The 15,224-nt window shown below is 46.1% G+C and overlaps 1 protein-coding gene across 1 annotated transcript in view; it reads right to left on the bottom strand.

The window, feature by feature from the left end:
- Positions 1–15,224, bottom strand: part of chd1l (chromodomain helicase DNA binding protein 1-like) — a 65,322-nt gene that overhangs the window by 42,745 nt on the left and 7,353 nt on the right. The window contains exons 11-12 of the mRNA XM_084308399.1: positions 14,200–14,273; positions 9,228–9,338 (exon numbers count right to left, since the gene is read on the bottom strand). Coding sequence (XP_084164525.1) covers positions 9,228–9,338; positions 14,200–14,273 — 185 coding nt within the window. The remainder of the gene's footprint in view (positions 1–9,227; positions 9,339–14,199; positions 14,274–15,224) is intronic.

Raw genomic sequence — 15,224 nt, 5'->3', positions numbered from 1 at the left:
CAGTACTCCACAGGACCAGGAGGTCCAGTACAGCCCAGGCTCTACCCCCGCGGCTCTGCGCTACAGACCCCCGACTCAATTCACGGGTGAGCTTGACGCACGACCAGCCCAGAGGAACAGCACCTGGATACGCGGGCCATGGTACCCAGCAGGTACCAGCCCACCAAGAGGCGTAAGAGGAGACTCGCCTAGGAGGCCTCTCTTCCAACGCTCACCGATGTGCCAGCCATCCATGGCATCATACATTGGCACACCGACGTTTCCGGACTTCACCCACGAGAACAGAGCACAGTACACGGAGCTACAAATGTGCTTAGAGACAATGATGTCCGATGTAGCTGATGAACCGTACAAATATGCTATCCTATTGAAGCACCTCAAGGTGCCCCGAGCGCACAATATAGCGCTGGCCTATGCCACCTCTACTACCCCATACACCGCGGCTCTAGCAGCACTCAACCAAAGATATGGATGCATATGGGACTACGTAATACAAGAGATAAGGCATATTGACCGCCTACCCCCAGCCACAGACAATCGCTCACTAGATGACCTGTCTATCAAGGTACAATCCCTGGTAGGGATGCTGGGGGCGCAAAGAGAAAAGGGTATGCACGAACTGTACGCGAACTCTAATGTCGAGAGGATTTTAGAGAAGCTTCCGCCCGCCCGACAAGAGCGCTTCAGGCGGCAAAGAGACCACCGTGATCCTAACGGTCCCGAGCCATCCCTCCTAGACCTAGCCGACTTCCTGGCGAGAGAAGTCAACAGCCTACGGTTGGATACGTTCATGCGGAGCACCCCAAGCTCCAGAGAGGGACCTAGGAGAGCAAACGATGGCCGAAGATTGGTGACCGTCATGCACCAATCAGAATCAGTACCGAGCAGCAAGAACCACAGTACCCCCTCGATGAAAGAGAAGTGGAAGATGGTGTGCCCGTACTGCGAAAAGGAACACTGGTTGTCACAATGTGACACGTTCAAGAAGATGAGCGCCGACGAGGTGAGTCAATGGATAAAGTCCAACCGACGCTGTTACCGATGTGCGCGCAGTCACATGGCAGCCGATTGCCGCTTAAAGAAGAGGTGTAGTCGGTGTGACGGAGCCCACCTAGATGTCCTACACGACAGTAACAGAAGAAAGCCTGCACCCTCAAGCAGCACAAAGGCAAGTGTTATGTACATTGACCCCGCCAGCAGCGGGGGCGCCCGGGTGCTCTTAAAGGTGGTCCGCGTAACACTGAGTTACCAAGACAAGGTCATGGACACTTACGCCGTCCTTGATGACGGGTCAGAGAAGACCCTTCTCCTCGCGTCCGCTGCGGCCCAGCTGGGGCTGCGGGGGAGCGAAAACCAGATGACGATTCGGACAATAAGAAGAGATCTAAAGACGATAAAGGGCGAGAATGTCTCCTTCACTATCGCAGCAAGCGGGCAGCCAGAGAGACGGTATAGGATTACTAACGCTTTCACCAGCCAAGAAATAGGCCTGTCGCAGTACACCTACCCCATCGCCAAGCTGATGGATAAATATGTGCACCTGCGTCAACTACCTATACCGCTCATAGACGGTGCCACCCCGACCCTGCTGATAGGCTCCGACCATGCAGACCTCATCGTCCCGATTGACCGGGTCCACACAGGGCCCAGAGGCTGTCCTGCAGCAGTCGAGACCCGCCTAGGATGGACACTACAAGGCCCCCTCGCTAAGTCTCTTAACCGAACAGCAGCCACTAGCTGCCTCCACTCCAGAGTGACAGAAGAAGACACCACCCTCCTACAGCATGTCGAGAGGCTATGGACACTAGAGACAATGCCCTTTAAGAACGAAAAGAAAGACATTCGTTCCAAGGAAGACATTTACGCTATAGCCCTCCTCGAGCAGGGGACAAAGAGAGTCAAAGTCAACGGAGTGATGAGATACGCAACTCCACTCCTGAGGCGAGAGGGTATGCCTACCTTCCACGCCCCAAAAGAAGCGACGGAGCGGTATCTATTGAACACAGAGCGGCGCCTAGCCAGAGACCCCGCTCAAGAGACGGTGTACCGCGCTGAGATTAACAAGCTAATCACAGCGAGACACAAAGAAAATTGACATTAAAGAGGCCGATCAGACGACCGAATCATGGTACGTGCCGCACCACAAAGTCCACCACAACGGCAAGGATCGTATTGTGTTCAACTGCAGCTACCAGATCGGATCACAAAATCTGAATAAAGAGCTCTTGCCCGGCCCAACACTCGGCCCCTCTCTACTAGGCGTGTTACTACGTTTCCGCCAAGACAAGGTGGCCATCAGCGGCGACATCAAAGGGATGTTCCTGCAGGTGAGACTAGTGGAGGAGGACAAGCCCCTGCTGCGGTTCCTATGGAGAGAGAGGATCGGGGATGAGCAACCAGCCATCTATCAATGGGAAGTCCTCCCTTTCGGAACCACATGCAGCCCATGCTGTGCTACGTTTGCACTGCAAAAGCACGTCGCAGAGGACCCAGCAGCTGATGAAGAGGTCCGACAAAGTGTAGGAAATAGTTTCTACGTGGACAACTGTCTGCAAAGCGTCTCGACGCCAGAAGAAGCCGAGGCCCTTCTACTCAAGCTCCGCGCCTCCCTGATCAAAGGCGGCTTTGATCTCAGGCAGTGGGCCAGCAGCGACCCGCAAGTATTGCGCAGCCTCTCCCCCGAGGACAAGGCAGCAAGCAGCGAGACCTGGATGGCGACCATCCCAGGAGAAGCCCAAGAAATGACATTAGGACTAGTCTGGCGCTTCAAAACAGACTCGCTCCATTATAAACACACACCCCTGACCAAGGAGCAGGGAAGGTCGACTGCACTACCGACCACCAGACGGAGTGTATACAGAACACTCGCCAGACAATATGACCCATTGGGATGTATTCTACCTTACACCACCAGGGCAAAGATGATTGTAAGAGCGTTATGGGACAAGGACCAGGGCTGGGACGACCCCATACCCGAACACCTTGCATCCACATGGAGAGAGTGGGAGACGGAACTCAGCTCACTCCCAGGTGTCAACATACGCCGCAGCTACTTCCCACCCACAGTGAGGCCGGAGACGTGCCAGATGGACCTGCACGTCTTCAGCGACGCCTCCGAAGTAGCCTACGGTTCGGTGGCCTACTTGCGTGCCCGAGAGGAGGGAGGAGAAATACATACTGCTTTCATCCTGGCTCGCTCAAGAATAGCCCCACGAAAGCAACAATCTATCCTGCGTCTAGAGCTCTGCGGAGCCCTAGCAGGAGCGCAACTCGCCACGTTAATCCAACGTGAACTCACCATTCCGGTGCAAAGAACAATCTTGTGGTCAGACTCCACGACAGTACTCACATGGATCCGGTCTGATTCGTGCAGATACAAGGTCTTCGTGGGAGTCAGAGTCACAGAGATTCAAGATTTAACAGAAGTAGCAAGCTGGAGGTATGTGGACACAAAACACAACCCAGCTGACGTCATCACCCGGGGAATGTCCCTGGATGACTTCACCCGTCACAACCTATACAGTGACAGGCCAGAGTTCCTCAAGCTCCCGGAAGAAGAGTGGCCTACACCCACCCCACGGGAAGAGAGTAAAGAGGAGGCCGAAAACAAGAAATCTATGTTCTGTGGATTGAACACACTAGTCTCCACAGACCCCGACATAGACGATTGCCTCACCCTAGAGAGTGCGCAGCTAAAGACATTCCTGTGGCACCACCCAGAGATTCAGCTCACTACTGACATTACAGCAGCTGACTACGAAGAAGCAGAACTTCTTCTACTACAACGAGCCCAGAGAGACTCGTTTCCCGATGAGCTAGACTGTCTACAGGGAGCAAAGCCTGTCCCATCAGACAGCAGATTGCTCCACCTAGCCCCCGAGAGCGACGCCCATGGTCTCATCAGAGTGGGTGGTCGTCTGCGGAGAGCTCCAGACTTACCGGATGACGTCAAGTACCCGATAGTATTAAACAGCCGACACAAGGTCACAGAGCTGATCATAAAGAAATACGACGAGGATGTGCATCACGGCGGGGCAGAGAGAGTCTTCGCAGAGATCAGACGTCGTTATTGGATACTGCAAGGGAGAGAAGCAGTGCGGCGCTTCCAGCGAACCTGTCTAGACTGTCGTAAATGGCGAGCGCAGCCCAGTATACCCCGGATGGCTGACCTACCTCCCTGTCGCCTCCGACTCTGCGACAAGCCTTTTCACTCCACCGGTATGGACTGTTTCGGCCCGCTGTATATAAAGAAAGGAAGAGGAACCGAGAAGCGGTGGGGTATTGTATTCAAATGCATGACCACCCGAGCGATGCATATAGAACTCCTTCCAACCATGAGCACAGACTCATTCCTTATGGCCTTCCGAAGATTCACATCGCGGAAAGGCAAACCGTCTATATTGTTGTCTGATCACGGGACAAACTTCAAAGGCGGAGAAAGAGAGCTGAGAGAGAGCTTCCAAGCTATGGGCCCAGAACTTAAGACCCACCTCGCTCCATCCCAGATTGACTTCCAGTTTAATCCCCCGAACGCACCTCACTTCGGTGGAACTTGGGAACGAGAAGTACGTTCAATAAAGACAGCCCTGTACGCCGTGCTTGGGGCCCAGACCGTGGCGGAAGAAGTCTTAATGACAGTCCTCACGGAGATCGAGGGAGTATTGAACTCAAAGCCCCTCGGTTACGTCTCAAGTGATGTAGCAGATGTCGACCCAGTCACCCCCAACACACTCTTGATGGGGCGGCTGGACCCCGCGCTACCACAGACAATGTACAGGCCTGAAGAAGCGAACGGCCGAAGAATGTGGAAGTACAGTCAAGTATTGGCTGACAAGTTTTGGAACAGCTTCCTACTCCACTATCTACCGTCTCTACAGACCCGCCAGAAATGGGTGAAAGAGAGAGACAATTTGACAGAAGGAACAGTCGTCATGATTATCGACCAGTCACTACCCCGAGCTATGTGGCCGGCTGGCCGCGTAAGCAAAGTGATCACCGGTGCCGACGGAAAGGTCCGAGCAGCCGAAGTGCTCGTCCAAGGACGGATCTACACCCGACCCGTGGCGAGGCTAATAGAACTGCCAAGGCTCCCCGATACTATCGATGACGACCATGACCCCATGACTTTGTGAACTGCCCGACCCCTCACAACAGACATTGAGTAGTGGACAGTGCGGTTAATCTGTCTCTGCTTAGCTAATTAGGTGGGACTAATTAGGAGGCGGCTGTTACAAAGGATCAGATTAAACCGAATATATATATTTGTTGATTGATATATATTGCATAGTATTTGTATATCGTTTTGATATCCCTTGTATATTCCTTGTACATATACACGGAATATCCCTTTAGCCTAGTACAGACCATAATATTTCATTCTCCTATTGGACAGCGGTCCACAGGCGCCAGGGCCATGCCTCCAGAGTCAGGTTCAAAGCCACCGTCAAGACATGTCTGTACATGCCCGGCCTTGCCCAAGAATACGAGACAGAAATGAGGTTGGCACTAGATTGTTCGCCGTGCATATAAATATGGCGCAGGTGAATACAGAAGCACTTAGGAACTAAAGTTGAAGCCTCACCCACGATACTCCGTGCGGTGAAGTATGGCCTGTTTGGCCCCAAAGAGAGCATTGAGACCGCGTGCGAATTAATAACTGAAGTGTCAGAGTTTGGCGCTATACCGTCGAGTGCGACATATTTCTATTAAGTCAGTAATAGTCTATTTGTGTATAGTGTATCGTGCGGCTAAAGTTCTACAGTGACCAGCATCACCAACGCTTCCTCGTACCAGCTAGAGTGCTTATCCAGGCTGGGCTGCTTTCATGGCGCTTTCACCCGAGGAGACCTAGACGAGGACCGTGTGGACATGTACACTGGATTAATCTACCCGACGACTGCATAGCCATTTACGGCTGGATTATATTTGTTTTGGTCCTGTGATTTATGGAGCGGAGAATCGCCGACGCCTACACGTGTGTGGGATTTACCCTGTGAGGAGCCACGTCGAGTCTGCGCCTCAGAGAGCCTGAGGCAGGCTAGCTTTCTTCACTGTGGAGCTACAGTCTACGGAGAACAGCTGTATTCGTCTGTGGATCAAGAAACTATTGCACCGTCTCCTGTACTTGGAGTCTCCTTAGTCATCGTTGACCAGACTCTCTACTACCGACAGATCCTCTACCCCTGCTGGCTTACAACCGGGGGGACCCTTCAGTATCTCCCGCTATATATCACCAGTGCACCATAGATATAATTCCCTAAGATTCAGGTCGTATAATTACCTCCTGCGTAACCAGAGAATGGACATTCATTATTGATTTGCCTACGCACATTCCTTTGCCTTACAAGTGCATTCAAAGTATAATAGAGAAGTATATTATGTACCTTTTGCTGCAATAAATACTTAATTATAACTTTGTGTGGAACCGATTTATTGTGGGAAGTGTTCATCATATTTATATATCATGTACTGTATGGCCAGTAATTAAAGTACATAAAGCGGTAGTGGTTTAATGATACCATACTTATCAATACAGTCAGGGAATTGTACCCCTCAGTTACACTCAACATACATGACATTTATGGCATAGGGACATATAGGTATTTAGTACCGATACATTTGTGACATATAGGGTATTCAAATATACAGTACTGTTACTCATAGATCCTGAGAGAGTATATACATATGATGGGGAGGGGACTGTACATTAGGAGGGGGTGGGTGGGTGGAGAGAAATATACATATACGGCGGGGGGAGAATATATACATGTGGTGGGGAGGAGACTGTCTATTAGGAGGGGGTGGGGGGTTTGGACATTTACGGTGGCCAGTTTCGAATTGCAGCCTCCCGTAGGTGCTCTTTAAGAGCAGTTTTGAATGTGGGTAGGGATTCACATTCCTTTACAGCTTTGGGTAGGGCGTTCCACATTGATGTGGCATAATTGCAAAGCGTGTTTAGTCCCTTGTTTGAGCCGAATCTGGGTTTAACATGATTTGTTGAGCTTCCTCTGGTGTTGTGGTCGTGGTATTCACGGACCTTTGGGAAGTATTATGACATGTACATGGGTACCTTAGTTGTATAGTGTATCTTGTAGACCAGGCCCATTGCAAGTTGCTGTACTCTTGTCGTCTACTCTAAGCCATCCTAGGTTGTCAAAGTGCGCAGGGGTGAGGTGGGTTCTAGGGGTAAGGTCAAGTAGTAGTCTGACTAGTTTGTTTTGTGATGTTTGTAATCTTGTTTTTAGCGCCTTTGAGGTGCTTTGGTACCATGAGGTGCAAGCATAGTCGTAGTACCCTGCCAGAGTCTTCAGGGTATTCTTGTTTACCAGAGAGGAGATCCGGTACAAGAATCTAGTTCGTTGGTTGACTTTTTTTTATTACATTGGATGCCATTTTGTCACAGGAAAGATTTGCCTCTAGGATGGAACCCAGGTAGGTAATTTCATCTTTCCTTGTGACAATATCGTCACCCACTGTAACTGAGAAGCCGTCGGTCTTGCTGAGTTTGTTATTTGAACCGAAGAGAATGGACTCTGATTTGCCCATGTGCAATGATAGTTTGTTATCAGCGAGCCATATGCCGATTTTGCCTAGTACTAACATCAGGTTAGTATATGTAATATGTGTTATTATTTGTATGTGGTATGTGTGTGTGTCATGGTACTAATGCCTGTCCATGTCTTGCTTTGCCAGGTGCCGCCCATACCTACACTGAAGAGTGCTGATTGCCTGATGAGTGGCAGCTGACGGCAATCACCTCGAGGGGCGGGTGGATAAAACCTGACAAGCACACACACATTCTGGCGCCTCTCTGTGTCAGTTGCCAGTGACCAGAGCGTTGGAGGTTGCCTTTGTTTCCACTGGGTGTGGATGCTATATTGTGTATATATATATATATATATATATATATATATATGGCTCTGTGCCTATTTTTTCACTACTGTGTGGCACTGGATTCCCTATTGTGGGATTACCATATATATATATTGTTGGCCTCTGTGCTGACTACCCCTATTAAGGGAGCATAATGTATATTGTTGGCCTTTAGGCCATTTTCCACTGTTCCATTTAAGTGGAACTACAGTAAGTTATATATATATATTGTGTTGGCCTTATTGCTGGGTGGTTCCCCAGTGCCAACCATGTAAGCGGCTTGTGTCCTGCGACATTGATCGTTTGTGCTTACTGTTTATTACTCTGTTATTGTATACTCACCTTGTTTGTTCTCCCCTTACCTTTTTCCCTGTTTGTCTATTTGTTGTGGGATTAATTCCCTTCTTTATATTATATAATAAATATCATTTACCTTTGGAAAACGCTTTGTATTGTTTCTTGCCTGCTGGGACCTGTGCTTAAAGCACCTACTGGACGGGCTGGTTTCATGTACAGCCCGCTCCAGCTATATTTTATATGGTCATCAGACCTTTGTACATGACACACACACATCCACACTCACTTTTAAACAAACACTCACCTTAAAGGAAAACTCCATTTTGGGAAATTAGCTTATTTGCCATCTACCCTGGAGTTAGACAAGAAGATACATACCTTTTTCTTCTCTGTGCATGCAGTAGGAGTAGGAAGACGTTGGGAACTAGGCTAATGGAGGAACCTACTTCCAGTGACTGACGCTAAGCTAGGCTAACGGTGTGCGTCTTCCTACTCCTACTGCATGCACAGAGAAGAAAAAAGGTATGTATCTTGTCTAACTCCAGGGTAGATGGCAAATAAGCTAATTTCCCCAAATGTTGGAGTTTTCCTTTAACACTACATTATATGTATCTATTATTAAAGAGATTTGCACTACATTCATACCTCATTTGCAATTGCACCTTACCTCAGTTTTGTACCTCATTTTCTGCATTGTACCTCACTGTAATTTTTACTACTTTAGATTGTATATTGCACTGTATATATCTTAATTTTCCTTTTTTTTTTTACTGTATGAAGCACTCTCAGGGGCTCATACAGAACCAAGCATTTCACTGTAAAGTACCTGTATTTTATTGTGATATTTAATAAACAAACTTGAAACTTGAAGATAAGGGGGGGGGGGGGGGGAACTCCCACCAAACCTTAAGAGGAAAAACAGTGAAGAAACCTCAGGAGGGCAATTCAAAACATGCCCCCCTGAACCAGGACAGCCAGGTGTATAACGGGTGCTGAAGTGGACAGCTGATGATTAACAACGAGACACGCAGATGTACAGACGAGGGACGCGTGGTCACCTGCTTTAGTGCTGAGCAGGAAGACGAAGACATCGCTGCTGCTGAAGCTCTTGATGGCCAGGTTACGCTCTTCTCCCCGGACCGATCCGTCCAGACGCTCATAGCTGTAGCCTGCAGACAGGAAGCCACAGTCAGCTAGTAGTGTTGTACAGTCAAAGCAAATACCAGGACGAGTGTGACACCGAGTCAAGACCCAGAAGACCAGAGTTCTCCAAGTCCGAGTGGAAGACGGAGAGACTTTAGGGCAGGGGTCCCCAACCTTTTTTGAACCAAGATCTACTTTTTAATTTACCACCTAGCCGAGAGCTACCAGCCAAAATTGTATATTGTAAGCCGTCATTTCAGGCTTTATAAAAGCAGCATAATGAACACAAATCTGTCAGTGCCGAGTCCGACCTCACCTTAAATAACAAACAGCATTGCTTGTTGTAGTTAACAAGGAGAGGCAGAGTTGATTTAGCAAAAAAAAAAAAAAAAAAAAAAATCTAATTTTATTAATCTACTTGAAATCAGCCCGCGATCTACCTGTCGATCGCGATCGACTGGTTGGGCACCACTGCTTTAGGGAGTCAAGATCGGGACCGGAACGACGCGAGTCCAATTCCAGACAATGACTGTAATTTTTTGTCTGCCGTCAAACGTGGCGCTCAAAATTGACATAATTCCTTGTGACACGTCGACTCATCTTGAAATAAAAGTGTTTATAAAAGTACTGTCCAAGACAGAGGCAAGACAGAGGCAGGAAAGACAGAGGCAAGACAGGCAAGACAGGGGCAAGACAGAGTAAAATGCAGTTAATTCCGAGACCTTGGAGAGGTGGAACAGCCTGTGTTGCACAAGGAGCACTACATAATTTTCATTACTAAGCAACACCAAGGTAAACAAGGTAGGAGGGCTAGAGTTGAGGCATGTTCGACTTGGAGTGCCCCCAAAATTCACCGCCTCAAAAAGGCCAAGACACGCCATTTGGAGGAGATGCGTGCCTCTGCCCCATTCCAAACTGTTGAAAACAACTGAAAGAAACGTGCATTCAAATAAGCGTCAAACTGATCATCTAAATCACTGGTGACGGGAGGGAGGAGGTGGGCCAATCTGTCTGGCAGCGCTGCCATGACAAATTAAACTGAAGGGCAAGGTCAGGAAATATACTCTAGACCTCAGAGTCTTAGCTTTTTCAGGTGTACGTTTCTCAGAACGTCTAAGCAGAATTCCAGAATTCAATTTCCAAGCTGCTGTTGTCTCCTCCCAATCCCCCTCCCTCCGACTCACGCCGACGCTCGACCTTCGTGGCCTTGCATTGTGGCAGCGGATATACGCATTCATCTGTAGTCTCAAGATCTACTGTAGTCCTGCATGTTATCAACAAATGTGCATGCTGTGTGAATTTGTGTGCCATTATTACTGTCAAAATTGTAATAATTGTGGAATATTCCTATAATGAGGCTGTATGTGTATGTCACCTGAATTTCCCCAAGGGGATTAATAAAGTATCCTATCTATCTAGGAATTCTAGAAAAAGTTTTCCATGGCTAGTAGTATATACAGTAGTAACATTATCGTTAGAATGTTCCATTCTCTAATCCCACATCCAGGGGTTCATTTGTTTTAGACATTCGATTTCACAGATACTCAGTGGAAAAAGGCATGGCCGATATTATATGCATTATTGTAAATAAGATAAAGTTAGTGCACTTAAAATGATGCAAAATACAGTAAATACCCAACCGGCCTTCACATTTCTAAATTCTTACACATCGACAGTAAATGGAGCAATTTGTGACAATGAACCAGAATCAAAACAACATATATTTTACAGTTGTGTATACATTTTGTGCCAATTCTTCCCTCCCCTGTCTTGAAAGTTGCTCGTATATTCCCCCCACTGGCCGGTTGTAGGGAGGATAGAAGCCTTGCATCACGTGTCCCCTCCGGTACACGAGGAGGCAGCCTGTCACATCTTTTCACCTGCCAGCGCAGACTCTCATTGGCGAGGTGTAACGTGTGGGAGGCTCACACTACCCCTGCGATTTCCTGTCTCTGCTGTGCAGGCGTCCCCCAACCGACCTGTAGGAGTCGCTGTCCACAACGTCCAGATTACCACCAATCGAGTGCAATGTCCGCTGCGCCACCCAGCCGCCATTAAATTGACCAATCTTGAATGGCAAATTCAATTTATATAAGTGTACATTTATGAAAGAATCCTGTTGTTTCGAACTTTACACAGAATTTTATGCTTTTAGAGTCTCTTACATAGATAATCAGAAGCTGTCAAAATATATAGACATCTCAGTAATTCAAGGTCTGACAGCTGCTCTATGTCTAAAGATAAAATGAAAAAGTGAATCATGACGTGGGGCAAAGATCAAAGCGAACGACGGGAACATGTAAAAACACGTTGCTGTGGCATGTGCTTGATTAGATACAAGGCGTGTGCATGTGCAATAATAGAGGAAAAACATCAGAGCTTAAAGGAACACGCCAACATTACAGGAAATGTGCTTACAGTCTTCTCCAGAGTCAGACAAGAAGATAGATACCAATTTCCTGTGTGTTCAGTAGAAAGCTATCCAGCTGCAAGCTAGCCTAGCACAAATGAATGGAAGCGGATACGGACCAGCTAGCCTAGCTGTTGGCCAAAAAAGGTTTTAAGCTTGTTTAACTGATCCGTATCCGCTTAAAAAATGTGTGCTTATAAGGTATGCTTTCCTTAGGCAGTCTGTTTACTTTTGTGAAAACGATATCACTGCATAACTCGTACATCTTCAGACAAGCTTAACATGTGGTTTTGTGATACTATGTATACATGTAAAGGCAGCTCTGAGTAGGAGTGTGTTTCAGGCTGTGATGACGTACAGGCAGCTCTGCATAGGAGTGTGTTACAGGCTGTGTGACGTACAGGCTGTGTGACGTATATGCGTAGAGCAGGGGTGTCAAACTCATTTTCACAGAGGGCCACATCAGCATTATGGTTGCCCTCAAAGGGCCAAAGACCGTATAAATGTTAATGTAATGTAAAATAAATGTAGCTACACATTTACATATTGTTAAACATGGTGTTTCTGTATTTATTACTTATTCAAGTTATACATATTGCATATTCATTTGCATAAATGTAAAAATATATGTTAGCTTATGTTATTTTAACAAATAATTTTAGTTTATCAGAACTCCATATTACTCCACCAATCAATGATCAAACCATTCAAGTAAATAACAAAGAAGAATATCATCAAATACAAGCTATGACATTAAGTTTGTTCAAAACCTTTTTGTCACAGTCAAGAGGGGCAGAACTAACAACTGTGAGCTGCAAAGAACACGTGGGACAGATGTAGCAGATGTTACAAAAACAAATGGCTGCACACAACCTTGCAGAGGCCATACATCCAACTAATGGAAGATAGTTTAATTAACTTTAATTAACAGATTACAGAATGGGTACAGTACAGTACAGCTCAATACACACAATTGTTAAGGGGATGCAGACCAGAGAAAGACTTTCGACTTGTTTACATCAGGGTCCCCCATTTTCAATTCGTAATGAAATTGCTATTATGTGTCTGCATGAACACACAACTGTAACTGTACTCAAAAATAACAAAATAAGGGTTGTCTCAGTTCACAACTATATTGGTCAAGTTTTGGGTGAGACTTGTTTGCGTCCCTACAGCTTCTTATTCAATTGAGCGAGATGCTCGGTTATGTCACACAGCCAGTTTGCATCTGACAGTTCAGACAATATTTCTTCAACCCTTTGTTACCTATTCCGCCTGGATCTTTTTTGTATTTTGGGCTGTAAAATTGTCAAAGAATGTCTGAGGAGTAAGTGCTTTTGGCTTTTTTCCTTTGTTACCTCAGATGTTCAACATACATGTATGTGTAAGAATGTGTAATAACTAAGGCTGTCAAAGTTAAAGCTTTATTAACGCATTAACCCACAATTATTTTAACACTGCTATTTTTAACCCAATATTAATGTAATTTTTTTTTTTTTTTTTTTACCTGAGCTCTTGGGGGGCCACATCAAATGACGTGGCGGGCCGGATTTGGCCCGCGGGCCGTGAGTTTGACACCTATGGCGTAGAGGCAGCTCTGCGTAGGAGTGTGTTACAGGCTGTGTGTTACAGGCTGTGTGACGTACAGGCGTAGAGGCAGCTCTGCGTAGGAGTTAGGGCTGAGCCCAAACGTTCGGACCTTCGTTCGTTACGTTGGCATTCGATTCTTAATTAATGGGTTCAAACCGCAGCTTTTTAATTTTTCAATTTTCGTTTACATTTTTTTTAATTTATTTTACACAGAAAATATATATCAGAATGTGATATGTATCAGAATATCACAGTATGTTACGTTTACAATAATTCTAAAGTCACGCGCGAACACAGTTCACAACAACACAGTCTAGTTGATGATGAGGAGGGGTCACCGTCATATCAGGAAATTAATCAATCATGCAAAAAAAAAAATTGAGTGACTCACACTCACCCGTCTTATTTCATAATACAACGTTTCCGAATGGACGTTTGGATTAAACCAAGTGTATGCAGTGATGCTGATGCTTTTCCCAGCGGAACACAAGTTACTTAACGTTACACAGGTAAGTTAGGTTGCACGTTAATTAAGCTATACAGAGCCCTTTAGCTTGCTAACGTTAAGATAGCAGGAGCCGTTGGTTGTTTCAATAAATGTATTCACTAAATGGATCATCATCCAAACGTTATTGAAGCCTCCTGTGACCAGTACGTAGTCAGTAATCTTAATAACTGCGCTACGTTATATGCGTAAATGTGCGCTAGGACTCGACAATACTGAACCAGAAAAGGTATTTAGGAACACATTTTTTTTTGCATGATTAAAAATTATGGTTTGAACGTCCATTCGAACCCTGGCGAATGTTCGAATCCCAAAAACAGGCTTGGGGACAGCTCAGCGTAGGAGTGTGTACATTACGGCCCAAAGAAAGCCTTGTGTTTACCTCTGTACTCCATGTAATCCTGTAGAATGTCCAGCATTCTAGTCATCTGGGAGAACAGCAGAATCCGGTGGCCCCTTGGTTTTGTTTACATGAAGAGAATATCAAAATGAGACACTGAATGGTGTTAAGGAATGCATGCAAGTCTGGGATTATTTTCTGTAGCTATAGTGCTTAATTTCAATTAATATCAGGGAATTGAAATGATGCCGACAGCCATGCTTAACATTTAACTCTCGAGCTTCGAAAAATAAGATATCGATTCGAATGGTGTAAAGGAACGCCTGTAAGTCAGACAATATTTTCTCCCGCCAATACCACTTAATTTGACTTAACACCAGGGAATTTAATCGATGTCGACAGTCATGTCTGAGTTGCGTGTTAAGACATGTCTGCTTCGAAATAACATGCAGAGCAGGGTCCTGAGAACTCACTGTGATGTGAATATGACATAAAGAGAATAATTAATAAACCATTCATCTATTTCTGATGTGGCAGCTTGTTCTCACACCACCAAGTTCATTTGGCAGCTGTCGCGATAAAAAGCAGCCTGATGTGTGTGTGTGTGTGTGTGTGTGTGTGTGTGTGTGTGTGTGTGTGTGTGTGTGTGTGTGTGTGTGTGTGTGTGTGTGTGTGTGTGTGTGTGTTACAAGCTGCACCTGGTGGAGCAAAAAATTTAATCTCACACGTCAAGTAGCATGACAAACCACTACCGATACCATCGGTATTGGGTCCGATACTGTACTCATGTACTCGTAAAACTACTCCGATACTACTAGTCAGTGGCATGCTTGATCAGGAAAACAAAACTGAATAATTCTTTATTATATTTATATTATTTTAACTTACAGTCAGAAAGTGAGGAACATCTGATGAAAATAAAACACGTTTAAGTACTCATATCGGTACTCGGTATCCGCAAGTACCAAAATATAAGTACTTGTACTTGGTCTAAAACATTTTAAGTGGTATCGGGACGTTCCATAAACCACTCCCAAACACATTTTCTTCTTTCGGCACTCAAATTT

Source organism: Notolepis coatsorum, assembly GCF_963971535.1.
Source record: "Notolepis coatsorum genome assembly, chromosome: 2".
NCBI lineage: Eukaryota > Metazoa > Chordata > Actinopteri > Aulopiformes > Paralepididae > Notolepis > Notolepis coatsorum.
This window is presented reverse-complemented; position numbering and strand designations above follow the sequence as displayed.